This window comes from Lycium barbarum, chromosome 3 (assembly GCF_019175385.1).
Source record: "Lycium barbarum isolate Lr01 chromosome 3, ASM1917538v2, whole genome shotgun sequence".
In the NCBI taxonomy this organism is placed as follows: domain Eukaryota; kingdom Viridiplantae; phylum Streptophyta; class Magnoliopsida; order Solanales; family Solanaceae; genus Lycium; species Lycium barbarum.
Window position 1 is genome coordinate 3,967,009 of NC_083339.1, and position 16,359 is coordinate 3,983,367.

Sequence of the window (16,359 nt, forward strand, 5' to 3'; positions counted from 1 at the left end):
CAGCTAGGTTGGAGTAAAATTCCTCCATTTTTGACTCCAAAATGGAGTTTGAAGGTAAAAATGGAAGTGGGTTGGAGATGGTCTTAGAAGCCCAGAAAATGAGTTAATTATTTGAATGTTCATTTAAGTTATGAAAATTACTCAAGTACAGTCACTTTTATTTTCTTATAATAATTAATTCCTCTATTATCCCGCAAAATTGCTGCTACTGAACAAACACTTTCACAATTTGGTTTCAAACTTTGATTAGCTATCCAATTGAGCACTAGACGGTATAAAATAAACAACAAAAGAAAGAATGGAAAAAACAAAAAAAGCCAGAGAATGACTATTTTTACACATTAATCATTCTATTTACTACTGTGCTTAAATCCAAATGCAGGATCTTGGTTGGGCCAAGTTGTAATAATTTGGGCAATTTGCAGGATTGCCCTTCGCTGGAGGTGGTATTTAATTTTTACCCTTCAAAATAATGGTCTTTAAGTTCTGCCCTTATTTCTGCCTTAAGGCGGAATTTGCAGGCCAGTTTCTGCCTTAAGGCAGAGTTTTGCTAGGCGGATTTGTAAAATTCTACCTTGTGATTATTTTTTAATTACTGAGCTGGGATTTGAACTCACAACCTTAGGATGTTAGGCGAGGGGTAATATTTAAAGACCATCAATTTGAAGGGCAAAAATTAAAGACCGCCCCATATAAAGGGCAATCCGCGCAAAAAAAAAAGTAATAATTTGAGCTTGAGTAAGTTCCATTGAGAGAATAATTAAAAGAGTAATATTTTTGCGCGGATTGCCCAAACAATGGAAAACACCCTTATTGTTGTCATGAAACATTGGGTAACATATCTTATTCCCAAACTCCCGTTATCTCCCAGTACGTAAATCGTATTGTTTTCGAAAGATATTGGATCATAGCACCCGGATAACGAAAACATGCGTTGGTTATTTTTGACTAATTCGTTAATTTTAGGGGCTATTTGTTTAAATCTTATCTGAAAGAGCTTACAACAACAACAACAACAACAACCCAGTGAAATCCCACAACGTGGGGTCTGGGGAGGGTAGAGTGTACGCAGACCTTACTCCTACCAAGGTAGGATGGCTGTTTCCGAGAGACCCTCGACTCAATAAAAACATAAAAAGAGATCAGATACGGCTAAGAGATTCAAAGCGATATGGAAATGAAGTAACGCAAGCGACACAGATAACATAGAATAATCAAAGCACAGGAAATAACAGATAATAGCATAATAGCATAAATTAGAGCACAAGAAATTATACTACGATAATGCGACTATTAATAAGGCAGGGTAATGAGACTATCTACTAGCCTTCTACCCTAATATGGGTCCTCCAAACCCTCCTATCTAAGGTCATGTCCTCGGTAAGCTGTAACTGCGCCATGTCGTGTCTAATTACCTCTCCCCAATACTTCTTTGGCCTACCCCTACCTCGTCTGAAACCATCCATGGCCAACCTCTCACACCTCCGCACTGGGGCATCCGTGTCTCTCCTCTTCACATGCCCAAACCATCTCAATCTCGCTTCTCGCATCTTGTCTTCCACCGAGGCCACTCCCACCTTGTCCCGAATATCCTCATTCCTAATCCTGTCACTCCTGGTGTGGCCACACATCCATCTCAACATTCTCATCTCAGCAACTTTCATCTTTTGAACGTGAGAAACCTTAACTGGCCAACACTCCGCCCCATACAACATAGTCGGTCTAACCACCACTTTGTAGAACTTTCCCTTAAGTTGTGGTGGCACCTTCTTGTCACATAACACTCCGGAAGCAAGCCTCCATTTCATCCACCCTGCCCCAATACGATGTGTGACATCATCGTCAATCTCCCCGCTGCCTTGCATAATAGACCCAAGATACTTGAAACTACTTTTCTTCTGGATGACTTGGGTACCAAGCCTCACTTCCAAGCCGGCCTCCTGAGGTGCTTCACTAAACTTACACTCTAAGTACTCTGTCTTGGTCCTACTCAGCTTAAACCCTTTAGACTCCAGAGTTTGTCTCCAATCCTCCAGTTTAGCGTTAACTCCGCTACGAGTCTCATCGATCAGGACTATGTCATCCGCGAAAAGCATACACCATGGCACCTCACCTTGAATTTGCCGCGTCAATCCATCCATCACCAAGGCAAATAAGAACGGACTAAGAGCTGATCCTTGATGCAACCCCATCACAACTGGAAAGTGCTCTGAGTCTCCTCCTACTGTCCTTACCCTGGTTTTGGCTCCCTCATACATGTCCTTGATCACCCTAATGTACGCCACAGGTACACCTTTAGCCTCCAAGCATCTCCATAGGATTTCTCTTGGGACTTTGTCGTAAGCCTTTTCTAGGTCAATGAATACCATGTGTAAGTCCCTTTTCCTCTCCCTATACTGCTCCACCAGTCTCCTCACAAGATGGATGACTTCTGTAGTTGAGCGTCCCGGCATGAATCCGAACTGATTCTCTGAAATAGACACGCCTTTCCTCACCCTCATCTCCACCACCCTTTCCCACACTTTCATAGTATGGCTTAGTAGCTTGATACCTCTATAGTTGTTGCAACTCTGGATATCTCCCTTGTTCTTGTATAGAGGGACCATTACACTCGACCTCCATTCTTCAGGCATCATTGCCGTCTTAAAGATGACATTAAACAACCTAGTCAGCCACTCCAAACCTGTCGGGCCCGCACTCTTCCAAAATTCCCCAGGAATCTCGTCAGGTCCGGTCGCTCTTCCCCTGCGCATCCTACGAACAGCACCCTTAACCTCCTCAACCTTAATACTCCTGCATTACCCAAAATCTTGACGCCTTCCAGTATGTTCTAGATCTCCCAACACAATGTCTCTGTCCCCTTCTTCATTTAAGAGTTTGGAGAAGTATGACTGCCATCTCCGTCTAATGAGAGTCTCCTCTACCAATACTTTGCCATGCTCGTCCTTGATGCACTTCACTTGAACCACATCACGTGCCTTTCTCTCCCTCGCCTTGGCTAGCTTGAACAATTTTTGATCCCCTCCTTTCTCTTCTAGTTCAGCATAAAGGCGTTCAAAAGCTGCCGTTTTTGCCGTCGAAACCGCCAACTTCGCCTCCTTCCTCGCCATCTTATAAAGTTCCCTATTCGTCCACTGCTCCACCTCATCCTTGCTTTCTATCAACTTCGCATACGCCACCTTCTTTGCTTCCACCTTCCCTTGAACTTCTCCATTCCACCACCAGTCCCCTCGATGCTGGCCACGACTACCTGTCGAGACCCCCAACACTTCCCTTGCTACCGCCCTAATGCAACTAGCCGTCCTATCCCACATACTTGTCGCATCCCCACTGCTATCCCAGGCGCCCATAACCTTCAATTTCTCTCCCATCTCCACGGCACTAGTCGTGGTCAAACTCCCCCATCTGATCCTAGGTCGGTCATCCACGACCCTCTTCTTCCTCGGCATCTTGATCCCTAGATCCATCACCAAGAGCTTATGTCGGGTTGTAAGATAGTCGCTCGGAATGACCTTACAGTCTTTGCACAGACCTTTATCGTCCTTCCTAAGGAGTAAAAAGTCAATTTGGAAAGGGCAGCCCGGTGCACTAAGCTCCCGCTATGTGCGGGGTTCGGGGAAGGGCCGGACCACAAGGGTCTATTGTACGCAGTCTTACCTTGCATTTCTGCAAGAGGCTGTTTCCACGGCTCGAACCCGTGACCTCCTGGTCACATGACAGCAACTTTACCAGTTACGCCAAGGCTCCCCTTCAAAGAGCTTATAACGCCAATTTTTTGTTTTGTGTTCAAGACTTGTAACTTGCTGCGTACAGGGTAAGTTTTAACAAATAGCCATAACTGCTAATAAAGTTAATTTTGATAAAGGTTGAAACCAGGAACTCTTTGGACCAAAAGAGCTAATCGGTATTTTTTGGGATCATTTGCTTTTGTCTCTATTTTGTGCTGGTTTTTAGTTTTTGGCCCTCAAAACAAACAACTATTTCGCGGGACATAAGTTTATATTTTCGTATTATAATATGCACATGCAATTATGTCGGTGCCTCTAAAGAATTTATACTCACTAGGAATAAGTTCGATTATGAAGAAAAAAAAAATTAAAGAACAGACCAGCCCATTTGTTGGAAAATCGTGCAATTTCTTAAACCTTTTGCCATTTCTGCAAAAGGTTTAACAAAGTGATTTTGACAAATAGACATTTCTATGACTGTTGTTTGAAACTTAGCAATAATTCCATAACTGTTGGACGTCCATTTTTACGACATCTAGCCCTGAGACTCACCCCAAAAATGCTATTAAAAACACTTATTTGGTGAAAAAATTATTGTGCAGCAATCAAAATCAACTTGCACAGTTACTGGCAAATTATTGTAATATATGATTTAACGCGTTTGACTTTCAATTAATTAAATTGACTATTTATTACGGTTTTCGTATGAAATATTTTATATTTGAATTATTTTTAGAAGCATATTACCCTTAAAATTGGAGTGACAATACAAGTTTAATAAACCAAATGGGTAATTAAACAATGGAACGATCAATAATTCTGAAAAAAATGAATATTTATAAGCAAAGATATCAAAAGTGCACATTTCAAGTAATTGAACGTTAAATATGTTTATTCAGATATCAAGAAGACTAAATTAAAGATTACCGATAACGGAAAGATCAAAAGTGCCATTTACCCTATCAAAATTTATAAGGAGTTATTACTCCTTCCAATTTATGTGCGACATTTGACTCGACACATAGTTTAAGAAATAAAATAAAAATAAAAATATGTGGTCCAAAACAAGTCATATACATTTATATGGCTATAAATTTTCTGATTAAAGATAAAATAAAAATTAGATTATTTCTTAATCAGAAAGAATGTCATTTTTCAAGACCAATTAAAAAAAAAAGTATGACATGTAAAACGACACATTTTTTTTTTTTACTTTTAAATTGCAGCTTAGCGTCTTCGTCGTTTCAAATTTATGTTTTATCCTTCAATGACAGAAAATATTCAAGGACTAAGAATCATTATTTAAGATGTTACTTATAAGAGAACATTCTTTGTTTAATTTAAACTATTTCATCTAAAATTTTGAAACCAAATCATTTAGAACCACAAGCTTAAGTTCTCCTTATCATGTTCAGCGAAATAAATAAAGGTTGACTAAGACCATGAGAGTCACTCATGATTTTTTTTTTTGGTGGTATCGATTACCCAGATTATATTATAATCAAATAAAATCATTATACTGCTGAATCGAAATCAGAAACTGCTCTCTTTCCAGACCAAATACCTAAGAGGCATTATCTAAGTATACATGTAGAAACAAATAATTTATTTTAGGTACTCCATCCGTTTTAATTTATGTGATATAATTTGATTTAACATAATATCTGAAAAATAAGGGTTGACTTTTGAAACTTGTTGTTTTAACTCTACTATAAAAATAAGGGTTGACTTTTAAAATGCATAATATGAGAGATAGCGAAATTAGCTCGTGAGAATATGATAGATGGTTAAGTTGGGCGGGTCATCGACAACCTTAGCTCACGAAAATATGACCCGGCCAATCAGGTTAAGTTTAGGCAGGTCACATTTGTTAATCCTACTTTTGTTTGCGCAGATTGCCCTTCATTTGGGGTGGTCTTTAATTTTTGTCCTTCAAATTGGTGGTCTTTAAGTTTTACCTTTCGCCTAATACTCCAAAGTTGTGGGTTCGAACCCCAGCTCAGTAACAAAAAATAAAAAAATAAAAAATCGCAAGATAGAATTATGCTCATGCAAATTCTGCCTTTAAGGCCCAAATTCTGCCTTGTAGCGAAATTCTGCTTGATGTGCAAAAGTTAAAAACCACCAATTTGAGGGACAAAAATTAAAGATCACCCCTAGCGAAGGACAATCCTGCAAATTGCCCTTAATTCTATCTATGCTGACCGATCCAAATTTGACTCATTTAAAAGTTTGGTTGATTTGGGCTAAACATATAGCATAAATTGACTCCAGTGGAATCTTGTTAATATTTTCTACTATTAGAAGAGCCGGTTAGCTCACTTTTTCGTCGTCAGTCCATTAAACAAAAAAAAAGTGTGAGCCCATATTAAACACAAACCAATATTTAAAAAATAAAAAAGTGGAACCCACCATCTCCAAAGTCACGGAAAAAAAAGTGGACCCCATATTAATAAAATCAAGCAATATATTAAAAAAAAAGTGAATCCCATATTAAAAAAACAAATAATGTCAAAAAAAAGGTGCATCCCATATTTTAACTATATAGAAGCATGGGTTTCCATGCTTCATCGTCAGGCTCCATTTAAAAAAAAAAAAAAAAAAACTGGGCCCCAATCTTCTTTAATAGTAGAATTTAAAAAAAAAAAAAAAGGTAGAGCCCAAGCTTCTCTAATGGTAGAAAAATTGTACAAAAAGAAAATTAAGGTGGGACCCACTCTTCCATAATAGTAGAGATTAAAAAAATTAAGGTGTGGTCCGCATGGAGAATTAGGAGGCAGTTGCAAAAAAAAAATATGATATTTAAATAGTAATAATAAGTTCAAAAAATGGTAAAGGTACGCTTAGAGAAAATGTAAAGAAGAGAAGTTCAAGAAAAAATATATTCTCCACAATGCTCCATAATAGTAGAGATTAAAAAAATTAAGGTGTGGTCCGCATGGAGAATTAGGAGGCAGTTGCAAAAAAAAAAATATGATATTTAAATAGTGATAATAAGTTCAAAAAATGGTAAATGTACGCTTAGAGAAAATGTAAAGAAGAGAAGTTCAGGAAAAAATATATTCTCCTGAACAAGTAATATATTCTCCACAATGCTCCTTCCTTTGACAAAACCAGTCTGCTGAGGTGAAATAATATTTGGTAACAACTTCACCAATCTCTCATGAATAATTTTGGAGAATACTTTGCTGATGAAATTACTCAAGCTTATAGGCCTCAAATCAGAACAAGTAAGAACCTCCTTCTTTTTAGGTAATAACACTACATTAGTGCAAGTAATGTATCTAGGAAGTTCATGTCCACAGAAGAAAGCATGCACCATATTGATGACATCTTTAGATATGATATCCCACGCTGCCTGAAAGAACTTCCCAGTGTACCCGTCAGGTCCTCCTGCACTATTAGCATTAAGCCCAAACACAGCCTTCTTAATCTCATCTTCTTCAGGAAATTCAGTAAGCTCACTATTTTGATCTGCTGATATCAGATTTGGAATGTTATCCAGCAACTCAAAATCAATAGCCTCTTTTTCTGCAGTAAACTGATGCTGAAAGTAATTAACAACTTCCACCGCAATATCCTCTTCTCTTTCTAGCCACACTCCATTCTGATTCTGAATTCTGTTAATTTGTAGCTTCTTTCTTTTGCCTTGCACATGAGCATGAAAGAATTTTGTATTTCTATCCCCATCCATAAACCATTGCATTCCTGATTTTTGTTTCCAAAACTGCTTCTCTACTGCATAAAATTTTATTAGTTCTGCTTGCACCTTTTATAACCGCTCTCTATTGGCACCAGAAGGATTCTCTTCAAATTCCTGTTCATGAATTTTAACTACTTCTTCTAGTGTATCAATCTGTCTGAATATGTCACCATAAGTATCTCTGCTCCATTTGGATAAGATTTTACTCAATTTCTTCAATTTACTATGAAAGATGTAAAAAGGATCTGACCCATGAAATCCTGACCAATTATCCTTCACCATATCCATAAAAGCAGGATGCTCAATCCAAAAATTCAGAAATCTGAATGACTTTTTGATTATAGTGTTGTCCTCTTTACAATTAATCAACAAAGGTGAATGATCTAACCCTTGTTTAATAAGATGCTCCACTTCAATATTCGGATATAAATCTTGCAGCCTCTGATTAGCTAAGCATCTGTCTAGCCTCTTGAAAATACATTGTTCATCTGATCTTCCATTCCACCAGGTGTACATGCTTTCTTTGAATCCCAAATCGGTAAGCTGACAGATATTAATACACTGATTGAAATCTTCCACTTCCACAAAAGGCACTTCTAAACCTCCAAATTTCTCTATTTCATCCATTATAACATTAAAATCACCACCCACAAGCCATGGTGCATTAACAGTGTTAGAAATATGAAGAATATCATTCCATAATGTTACTCTAGTTGCCCTATCTGTGCTGGCATATACGATAGAAATGACCATTTCTTGGCCTCCAATCAATTTTGTCAATTTCAAAGATAGCAATTGTTCTGTATTCTTTTGGGTCTCCACCTGATACTCATCATCTACAAATACCCAAATTTTGCCATTACTATTATGCCAAGCAGTTGACATTCCCACCCATAATTTATACATCTCAATGTGTCTTTGATGCTGAAATGGTTCCATTAAAGCAATAAACTTGAACTTTTTCTGTCTGTTTAACATAACCACTCTTTCAAAAGCTTGCTGAGTGTTAACAAATCTAATTTTCCATATTAATGCACTATTCATTGAGAAACTTTGGATTTGGAAGCTGTTTTCCTTGTTTGTATACCTCCTACACCTGCTGGAGGCACACTTTTACCTCTGATTGTTTTTTGTATGTTCTGCTTGTTGGTGGTTGCAACTTGCTTTGTTGATATGTCTCCTTTGGTCATAGCTTTTTGTATGCTTTGCGCTATGTTCTCTTCATCCAGTTCATCATCATCACCAATTTCAATTTCATTAGTAGTAACCTGTGGTTGTTGCTGGCCTCCATGCTCAAATTTGTTTTACAGTCAACTGTGCACTTTTCATTCGCCTGTCCTCCACTATAGTACTATACTTACTCTTGTCATTCTCCACATAAGCAATCCAGTTTTCCCTCATAGCTTCTCCAATTTGTTCTTCTTGACACCTATTCTCCCCCTGTTGACCTCTATTGATCCTTTTATCTACTTCTGACGATGAAAGAGTATCATCAGGTTGTTGAATCAACTTTCCAGCCTCTTTAACACTTTCACTTATGCTTGTATCAGGTGGTTTATCAGGCAATTCATTTAAATCCACATCTTGCATTATTTTAGTCTGGTCCTGTCCCTTCTCCACATCTGCTGCTTTAGTTCCCTCCTCCTCTATTGCTTTGCTTTCCATTCCTTTGTTTACATGATCTTCTTCAGTTGTATTTTGATTACTGGTTGTGATCTTTTCCTTGTTCTCATTAGATGTTGGTACCTCTGCTTGTGTTTCCACTCTTTGTTGTGTTTGATCATGCTTGCTATTGACTGCTTCTTGTAACATGCTGCCTTTCTCCTTATTTTCTTTGTCCCCAGATTCATCAGATGAGTTGCTCTCCACCACAATTGGGGCTTTGCTACCCTCTTCCTTCGTCCTATCTACAGATGATTCCACCAAAGGTTTTGATGACTGTATTTGTTGATTTCCTTGTTCTTTGCATATTTCCAGTGAAGTTTCTTCATCTACCTTTGATAGTGCCTCAAAAGTAAACATTGATTCTCTATCAAATAGATTTGTGGGTAGTCCAGGGAATGAGATCCATGCAACTGCTATCGTGGTTTCCTCCACTGGGTTAAACCATGGATTCCATATTAAAAATTGTACAGGATATATCCTTCCCCTATAATGCAATTTAAATGCACCAGATGTTAGGGCTGCATAATCTTCAAGTCGTGAGAGTCTCAATAAAAGATGTCTCTCCTCCAAAAAACCAATATCACACCGCCCTTTAATCCCCAATTGAATGGGTAGAAACTTCCTTATTTCATGTAAATCTGGTCTGCCATGAGAGAATTTTGCAATAACAGCATAGAAAATTAAGAGTAGGTGTATTGTCGTTTGTGGAGTTGGTCGATGGCAGACGACCAGCCACCGGGGGTGACTGGCTGCCGGCCGCCATGGCCATACAAGATTGGTCTAGGGTTTGGTTATTTTAGAAGCCATGGCCATACAAGATTGGTCTAGGGTTTGGTTATTTTAGAAGAGAGAGTAGTCTTAGAAGAGAGAGTGTGTGGCGGCTAGGGTTTGTAAAATTTACGTGCACTATTCTTAAGTCCACTGTGACAGAGATACTCATGCTCAGACAGCTTCCGAGCAGCGGTTTTTGTTCCCAAGTTTATTAAATACAAATATTTTATGTCTTTGGACGATGTGGGAACTTTAATTCCTATTCACGCACCGCCAACACTAACCCAGCCACGAAAACTCAGTCCCCTTTTTTACGCTAATTGTTTTTTAGCAAAACATGACCTTTTTTACGCTATATTATAGTAGTAGCTCAACAATATCATTAATGTTCTGCAACTATTTTTATTTTTCATCTCTCTTCCATCAATGATTTTGTCATAAATGATGATTTTATTGGCACTTTCTTTCTCTTCCAATTACGGTGGTTTTACACATTAGGGGTATACTTTAATTTTATTGCTAAATTGAATATTTAGTGGATAGCTTAATCAGTGTATACTTCCTCCGTCTCAAATTATTTATCGTTTTTTCGTTTTACATGTGTCTTATTAATTAAAAGGGTCATTTGACTAACTTTACCCTTATTTATGTCTAAGTTATAATTTTTTTCATTGAATATTTACTCTATTTATGTGTCATCTCCATTAATGACGAAATTCTATTAAAGGTAAATAAGAAATAAAAAGTTCTAAAACAAGAAATAATTTGAGACAATTTTTTATAGTAACCACTGCAAATATTGTGAGATGGAGGGAGTAGCTTTTTACCTTTTAATTTGTGGAGTCCTTTAGATTGGGGAGAGATGAATTTTTGGCCCTTTATAAAAAAAAATTAGTTTTATGATATTTTTACAAGAAATCTTCATTTTTTACACAAAAACACATAAGATATCTAGAAAAAACATTTTCTTCTATTCAAATTGTAAGAGGTCAAGAGATCACACGAGATCCTATGTCCTTCTTAGATTGTGGACATCATTTATTTGTTTTCACCTATTCGAATAGGCCATGAATATCTTTTTTCTAAAGAATGAATGAATAAACACATACATTTTACCATTATTATATACCGTTTGTCTTGTATAATCAAATAATCCTGATTAAATTCGCAATAAACTAGAATTATTTTGTAAATATATAATTAATTCTATTATTATACTACCTTTTATATAATATTGTAAAGTAATATACATTAAATATGGAAGGGGGGGGGGGGGGGGAGTCATATTTTTGAGAGAGAAGGGTGCAATTAAATTCATTATTATACTACCTTTTAAATAATTTATCAATTGTAACAAACATATAGTTAATGTTTATCAAAATTGACAGCACTACTCGCAAAGAGAACTTAAAATATCCCTTTGGTTCCTTAGTTAGCTGGATCCAACTAGTCTTGAAATTCTCTTTCCTGGAAGGATACATTTCAGATTTACTTTTCAATTTTACATTTTGATTTTCAAAGTTTTTTTTTTTTTCCGGCCGTCAAATCACAGACCCTTGGGCCTTGGCTAGGTGGGATAAAAACATTTTGCAGTCTTTTCTTTTAAACCCCATAACCGATACTCCTCTATACTATCTACCATAAATAAACTCCCCGTTTTTCTCAACTAATTTCTCAAAAAACGCTAATCACACTAATGGAATTCTTTTTTACGTTAGCTGAATTCGTTTTGGTCCTTTCCTTTACTTTCTAGTGGCTTTGTTTTTCTAGTGTCTAGTCTCATAAATATCGTTAATTTAAGTGTATTATATTAAAAAATTTAAATAATACTTGACATTTTGTTAAAATAATATGATATAATGTACTCAAACAAGCGATATCACAATTCAACATGATTAGTGTCTTTTAACATCGTCCGCGCCCCGCACGAATACTAATACTAGATTGTATAATAATTAAGATCTTGAATGCACTTAACCTCTAATTGAATCCTTAATGTTTCCCAACAATTAAAAATTATTTCTCTTTATGATTTTTTCAAATATAAAAGAGGTCTCTCTTGTCCCAAAAAAAAAAATGACACATAGCTTGAAATTTATTGACAGATTTTTTCAAGTAGTTGTTATACATTATTTTCAGTAGAATAAGAGATATATATTTTTGTATTTAATTCAAGAAAAAAGATCTTTATTAAAAATATTTTATATTTGAATTATTTTTAGAAGCATATTACCCTTAAAATTGGAGTGACAATACAAGTTTAATAAACCAAATGGGTAATTAAACAATGGAACGATCAATAATTCTGAAAAAAATGAATATTTATAAGCAAAGATATCAAAAGTGCACATTTCAAGTAATTGAACGTTAAATATGTTTATTCAGATATCAAGAAGACTAAATTAAAGATTACCGATAACGGAAAGATCAAAAGTGCCATTTACCCTATCAAAATTTATAAGGAGTTATTACTCCTTCCAATTTATGTGCGACATTTGACTCGACACATAGTTTAAGAAATAAAATAAAAATAAAAATATGTGGTCCAAAACAAGTCATATACATTTATATGGCTATAAATTTTCTGATTAAAGATAAAATAAAAATTAGATTATTTCTTAATCAGAAAGAATGTCATTTTTCAAGACCAATTAAAAAAAAAAAGTATGACATGTAAAACGACACATTTTTTTTTTTTACTTTTAAATTGCAGCTTAGCGTCTTCGTCGTTTCAAATTTATGTTTTATCCTTCAATGACAGAAAATATTCAAGGACTAAGAATCATTATTTAAGATGTTACTTATAAGAGAACATTCTTTGTTTAATTTAAACTATTTCATCTAAAATTTTGAAACCAAATCATCTAGAACCACAAGCTTAAGTTCTCCTTCTCATGTTCAGCGAAATAAATAAAGGTTGACTAAGACCATGAGAGTCATTCGTGATTTTTTTTTTTTGGTAGTATCGATTACCCAGATTATATTATAATCAAATAAAATCATTATACTGCTGAATCGAAATCAGAAACTGCTCTCTTTCCAGACCAAATACCTAAGAGACATTATCTGAGTATACATGTAGAAACAAATAATTTATTTTAGGTACTCCATCCGTTTTAATTTATGTGATATAATTTGATTTGACATAAAATCTGAAAAATAAGGGTTGACTTTTGAAACTTGTTGTTTTAACTCTACTATAAAAATAAGGGTTGACTTTTAAAATGCATAATATGAGAGATAGCGAAATTAGCTCGTGAGAATATGATAGATGGTTAAGTTGGGCGGGTCATCGACAACCTTAGCTCATGAAAATATGATCCGGCCAATCAGGTTAAGTTTAGGCAGGTCACATTTGTTAATCCTACTTTTGTTTGCGCGGATTGCCCTTCATTTGGGGTGGTCTTTAATTTTTGTCCTTCAAATTGGTGGTCTTTAAGTTTTACCTTTCGCCTAATACTCCAAAGTTGTGGGTTCGAACCCCAGCTCAGTAACAAAAAATAAAAAAATAAAAAATCGCAAGAAAGAATTATGCTCATGCAAATTCTGCCTTTAAGGCCCAAATTCTGCCTTGTAGCGAAATTCTGCTTAATGGGCAAAAATTAAAAACCACCAATTTGAGGGACAAAAATTAAAGATCACCCCTAGCGAAGGACAATCCTGCAAATTGCCCTTAATTCTATCTATGCTGACCGATCCAAATTTGACTCATTTAAAAGTTTGGTTGATTTGGGCTAAACATATAGCATAAATTGACTTCTGTGGAATCTCGTTAATATTTTCTACTATTAGAAGAGCCGGTTAGCTCACTTTTTCGTTGTCAGTCCATTAAACAAAACAAAAAAGTGTGGGCCCCATATTAAACACAAACCAATATTTAAAAAATAAAAAAGTGGAACCCACCATCTCCAAAGTCACGGAAAAAAAAGTGGACCCCATATTAATAAAATCAAGCAATATATTAAAAAAAAAGTGAATCCCATATTAAAAAAATAAATAATGTCAAAAAAAGGTGCATCCCATATTTTAACTATATAGAAGCATGGGTTTCCATGCTTCATCGTCAGGCTCCATTTAAAAAAAAAAAAACTGGGCCCCAATCTTCTTTAATAGTAGAATTTAAAAAAAAAAAAAGGTAGAGCCCAAGCTTCTCTAATGGTAGAAAAATTGTACAAAAAATAATTAAGGTGGGACCCACTCTTCCATAATAGTAGAGATTAAAAAAATTAAGGTGTGGTCCGCATGGAGAATTAGGAGGCAGTTGCAAAAAAAAATATGATATTTAAATAGTGATAATAAGTTCAAAAAATGGTAAAGATACGCTTAGAGAAAATGTAAAGAAGAGAAGTTCAGGAAAAAAATATATTCTCCACAATGCTCCATAATAGTAGAGATTAAAAAAATTAAGATGTGGTCCGCATGGAGAATTAGGAGGCAGTTGCAAAAAAAAAAATATGATATTTAAATAGTGATAATAAGTTCAAAAAATGGTAAAGGTACGCTTAGAGAAAATGTAAAGAAGAGAAGTTCAGGAAAAAATATATTCTCCTGAACAAGTAATATATTCTCCACAATGCTCCTTCCTTTGACAAAACCAGTCTGCTGAGGTGAAATAATATTTGGTAACAACTTCACCAATCTCTCATGAATAATTTTGAAGAATACTTTGCTGATGAAATTACTCAAGCTTATAGGCCTCAAATCAGAACAAGTAAGAACCTCCTTCTTTTTAGGTAATAACACTACATTAGTGCAAGTAATGTATCTAGGAAGTTCATGTCCACAGAAGAAAGCATGCACCATATTGATGACATCTTTAGATATGATATCCCACGCTGCCTGAAAGAACTTCCCAGTGTACCCGTCAGGTCCTCCTGCACTATTAGCATTAAGCCCAAACACAGCCTTCTTAATCTCATCTTCTTCAGGAAATTCAGTAAGCTCACTATTTTGATCTGCTGATATCAGATTTGGAATGTTATCCAGCAACTCAAAATCAGTAGCCTCTTTTTCTGCAGTAAACTGATGCTGAAAGTAATTAACAACTTCCACCGCAATATCCTCTTCTCTTTCTAGCCACACTCTATTCTGATTCTGAATTCTGTTAATTTGTAGCTTCTTTCTTTTGCCTTGCACATGAGCATGAAAGAATTTTGTATTTCTATCCCCATCCATAAACCATTGCATTCCTGATTTCTGTTTCCAAAACTGCTTCTCTACTGCATAAAATTTTATTAGTTCTGCTTGCACCTTTTATAACCTCTCTCTATTGGCACCAGAAGGATTCTCTTCAAATTCCTGTTCATGAATTTTAATTACTTCTTCTTGTGTATCAATCTGTCTGAATATGTCACCATAAGTATCTTTGCTCCATTTGGATAAGATTTTACTCAATTTCTTCAATTTACTATGAAAGATGTAAAAAGGATCTGACCCATGAAATCCTGACCAATTATCCTTCACCATATCCATAAAAGCAGGATGCTCAATCCAGAAATTCAGAAATCTGAATGACTTTTTGATTATAGTGTTGTCCTCTTTACAATTAATCAACAAAGGTGAATGATCTAACCCTTGTTTAATAAGATGCTCCACTTCAATATTCGGATATAAATCTTGCAGCCTCTGATTAGCTAAGCATCTGTCTAGCCTCTTGAAAATACATTGTTCATCTGATCTTCCATTCCACCAGGTGTACATGCTTCCTTTGAATCCCAAATCGGTAAGCTGACAGATATTAATACACTGATTGAAATCTTCCACTTCCACAAAAGGCACTTCTAAACCTCTAAATTTCTCTATTTCATCCATTATAACATTAAAATCACCACCCACAAGCCATGGTGCATTAACAGTGTTAGAAATATGAAGAATATCATTCCATAATGTTACTCTAGTTGCCCTATCTGTGCTGGCATATACAATAGAAATGACCATTTCTTGGCCTCCAATCAATTTTGTCAATTTCAAAGATAGCAATTGTTCTGTATTCTTTTGGGTCTCCACCTGATACTCATCATCTACAAATACCCAAATTTTGCCATTACTATTATGCCAAGCAGTTGACATTCCCACCCATAATTTATACATCTCAATGTGTCTTTGATGCTGAAATGGTTCCATTAAAGCAATAAACTTGAACTTTTTCTGTCTGTTTAACATCATCACTCTTTCAAAAGCTTGCTGAGTGTTAACAAATCTAATGTTCCATATTAATGCACTATTCATTGAGAAACTTTGGATTTGGAAGCTGTTTTCCTTGTTTGTATACCTCCTACACCTGCTGGAGGCACACTTTTACCTCTGATTGTTTTTTTTATGTTCTGCTTGTTGGTGGTTGCAACTTGCTTTGGTGATATGTCTCCTTTGGTCATAGCTTTTTGTATGCTTTGCGCTATGTTCTCTTCATCCAGTTCATCATCATCACCAATTTCAATTTCATTAGTAGTAACCTGTGGTTGTTGCTGGCCTCCATGCTCAAATTTTTTTTAC

The 16,359-nt window shown here is 35.7% G+C and overlaps 1 protein-coding gene across 1 annotated transcript; it reads right to left on the reverse strand.

Moving 5' to 3' along the window:
- Positions 1–15,120: 15,120 nt before the first annotated feature.
- Positions 15,121–16,095, reverse strand: LOC132629764 (uncharacterized). Its single transcript, XM_060345118.1, has one exon. It carries the CDS (start codon positions 16,093–16,095, stop codon positions 15,121–15,123), a length of 975 nt encoding a protein of 324 aa, XP_060201101.1.
- Between the last annotated feature and the right edge of the window lie 264 nt (positions 16,096–16,359).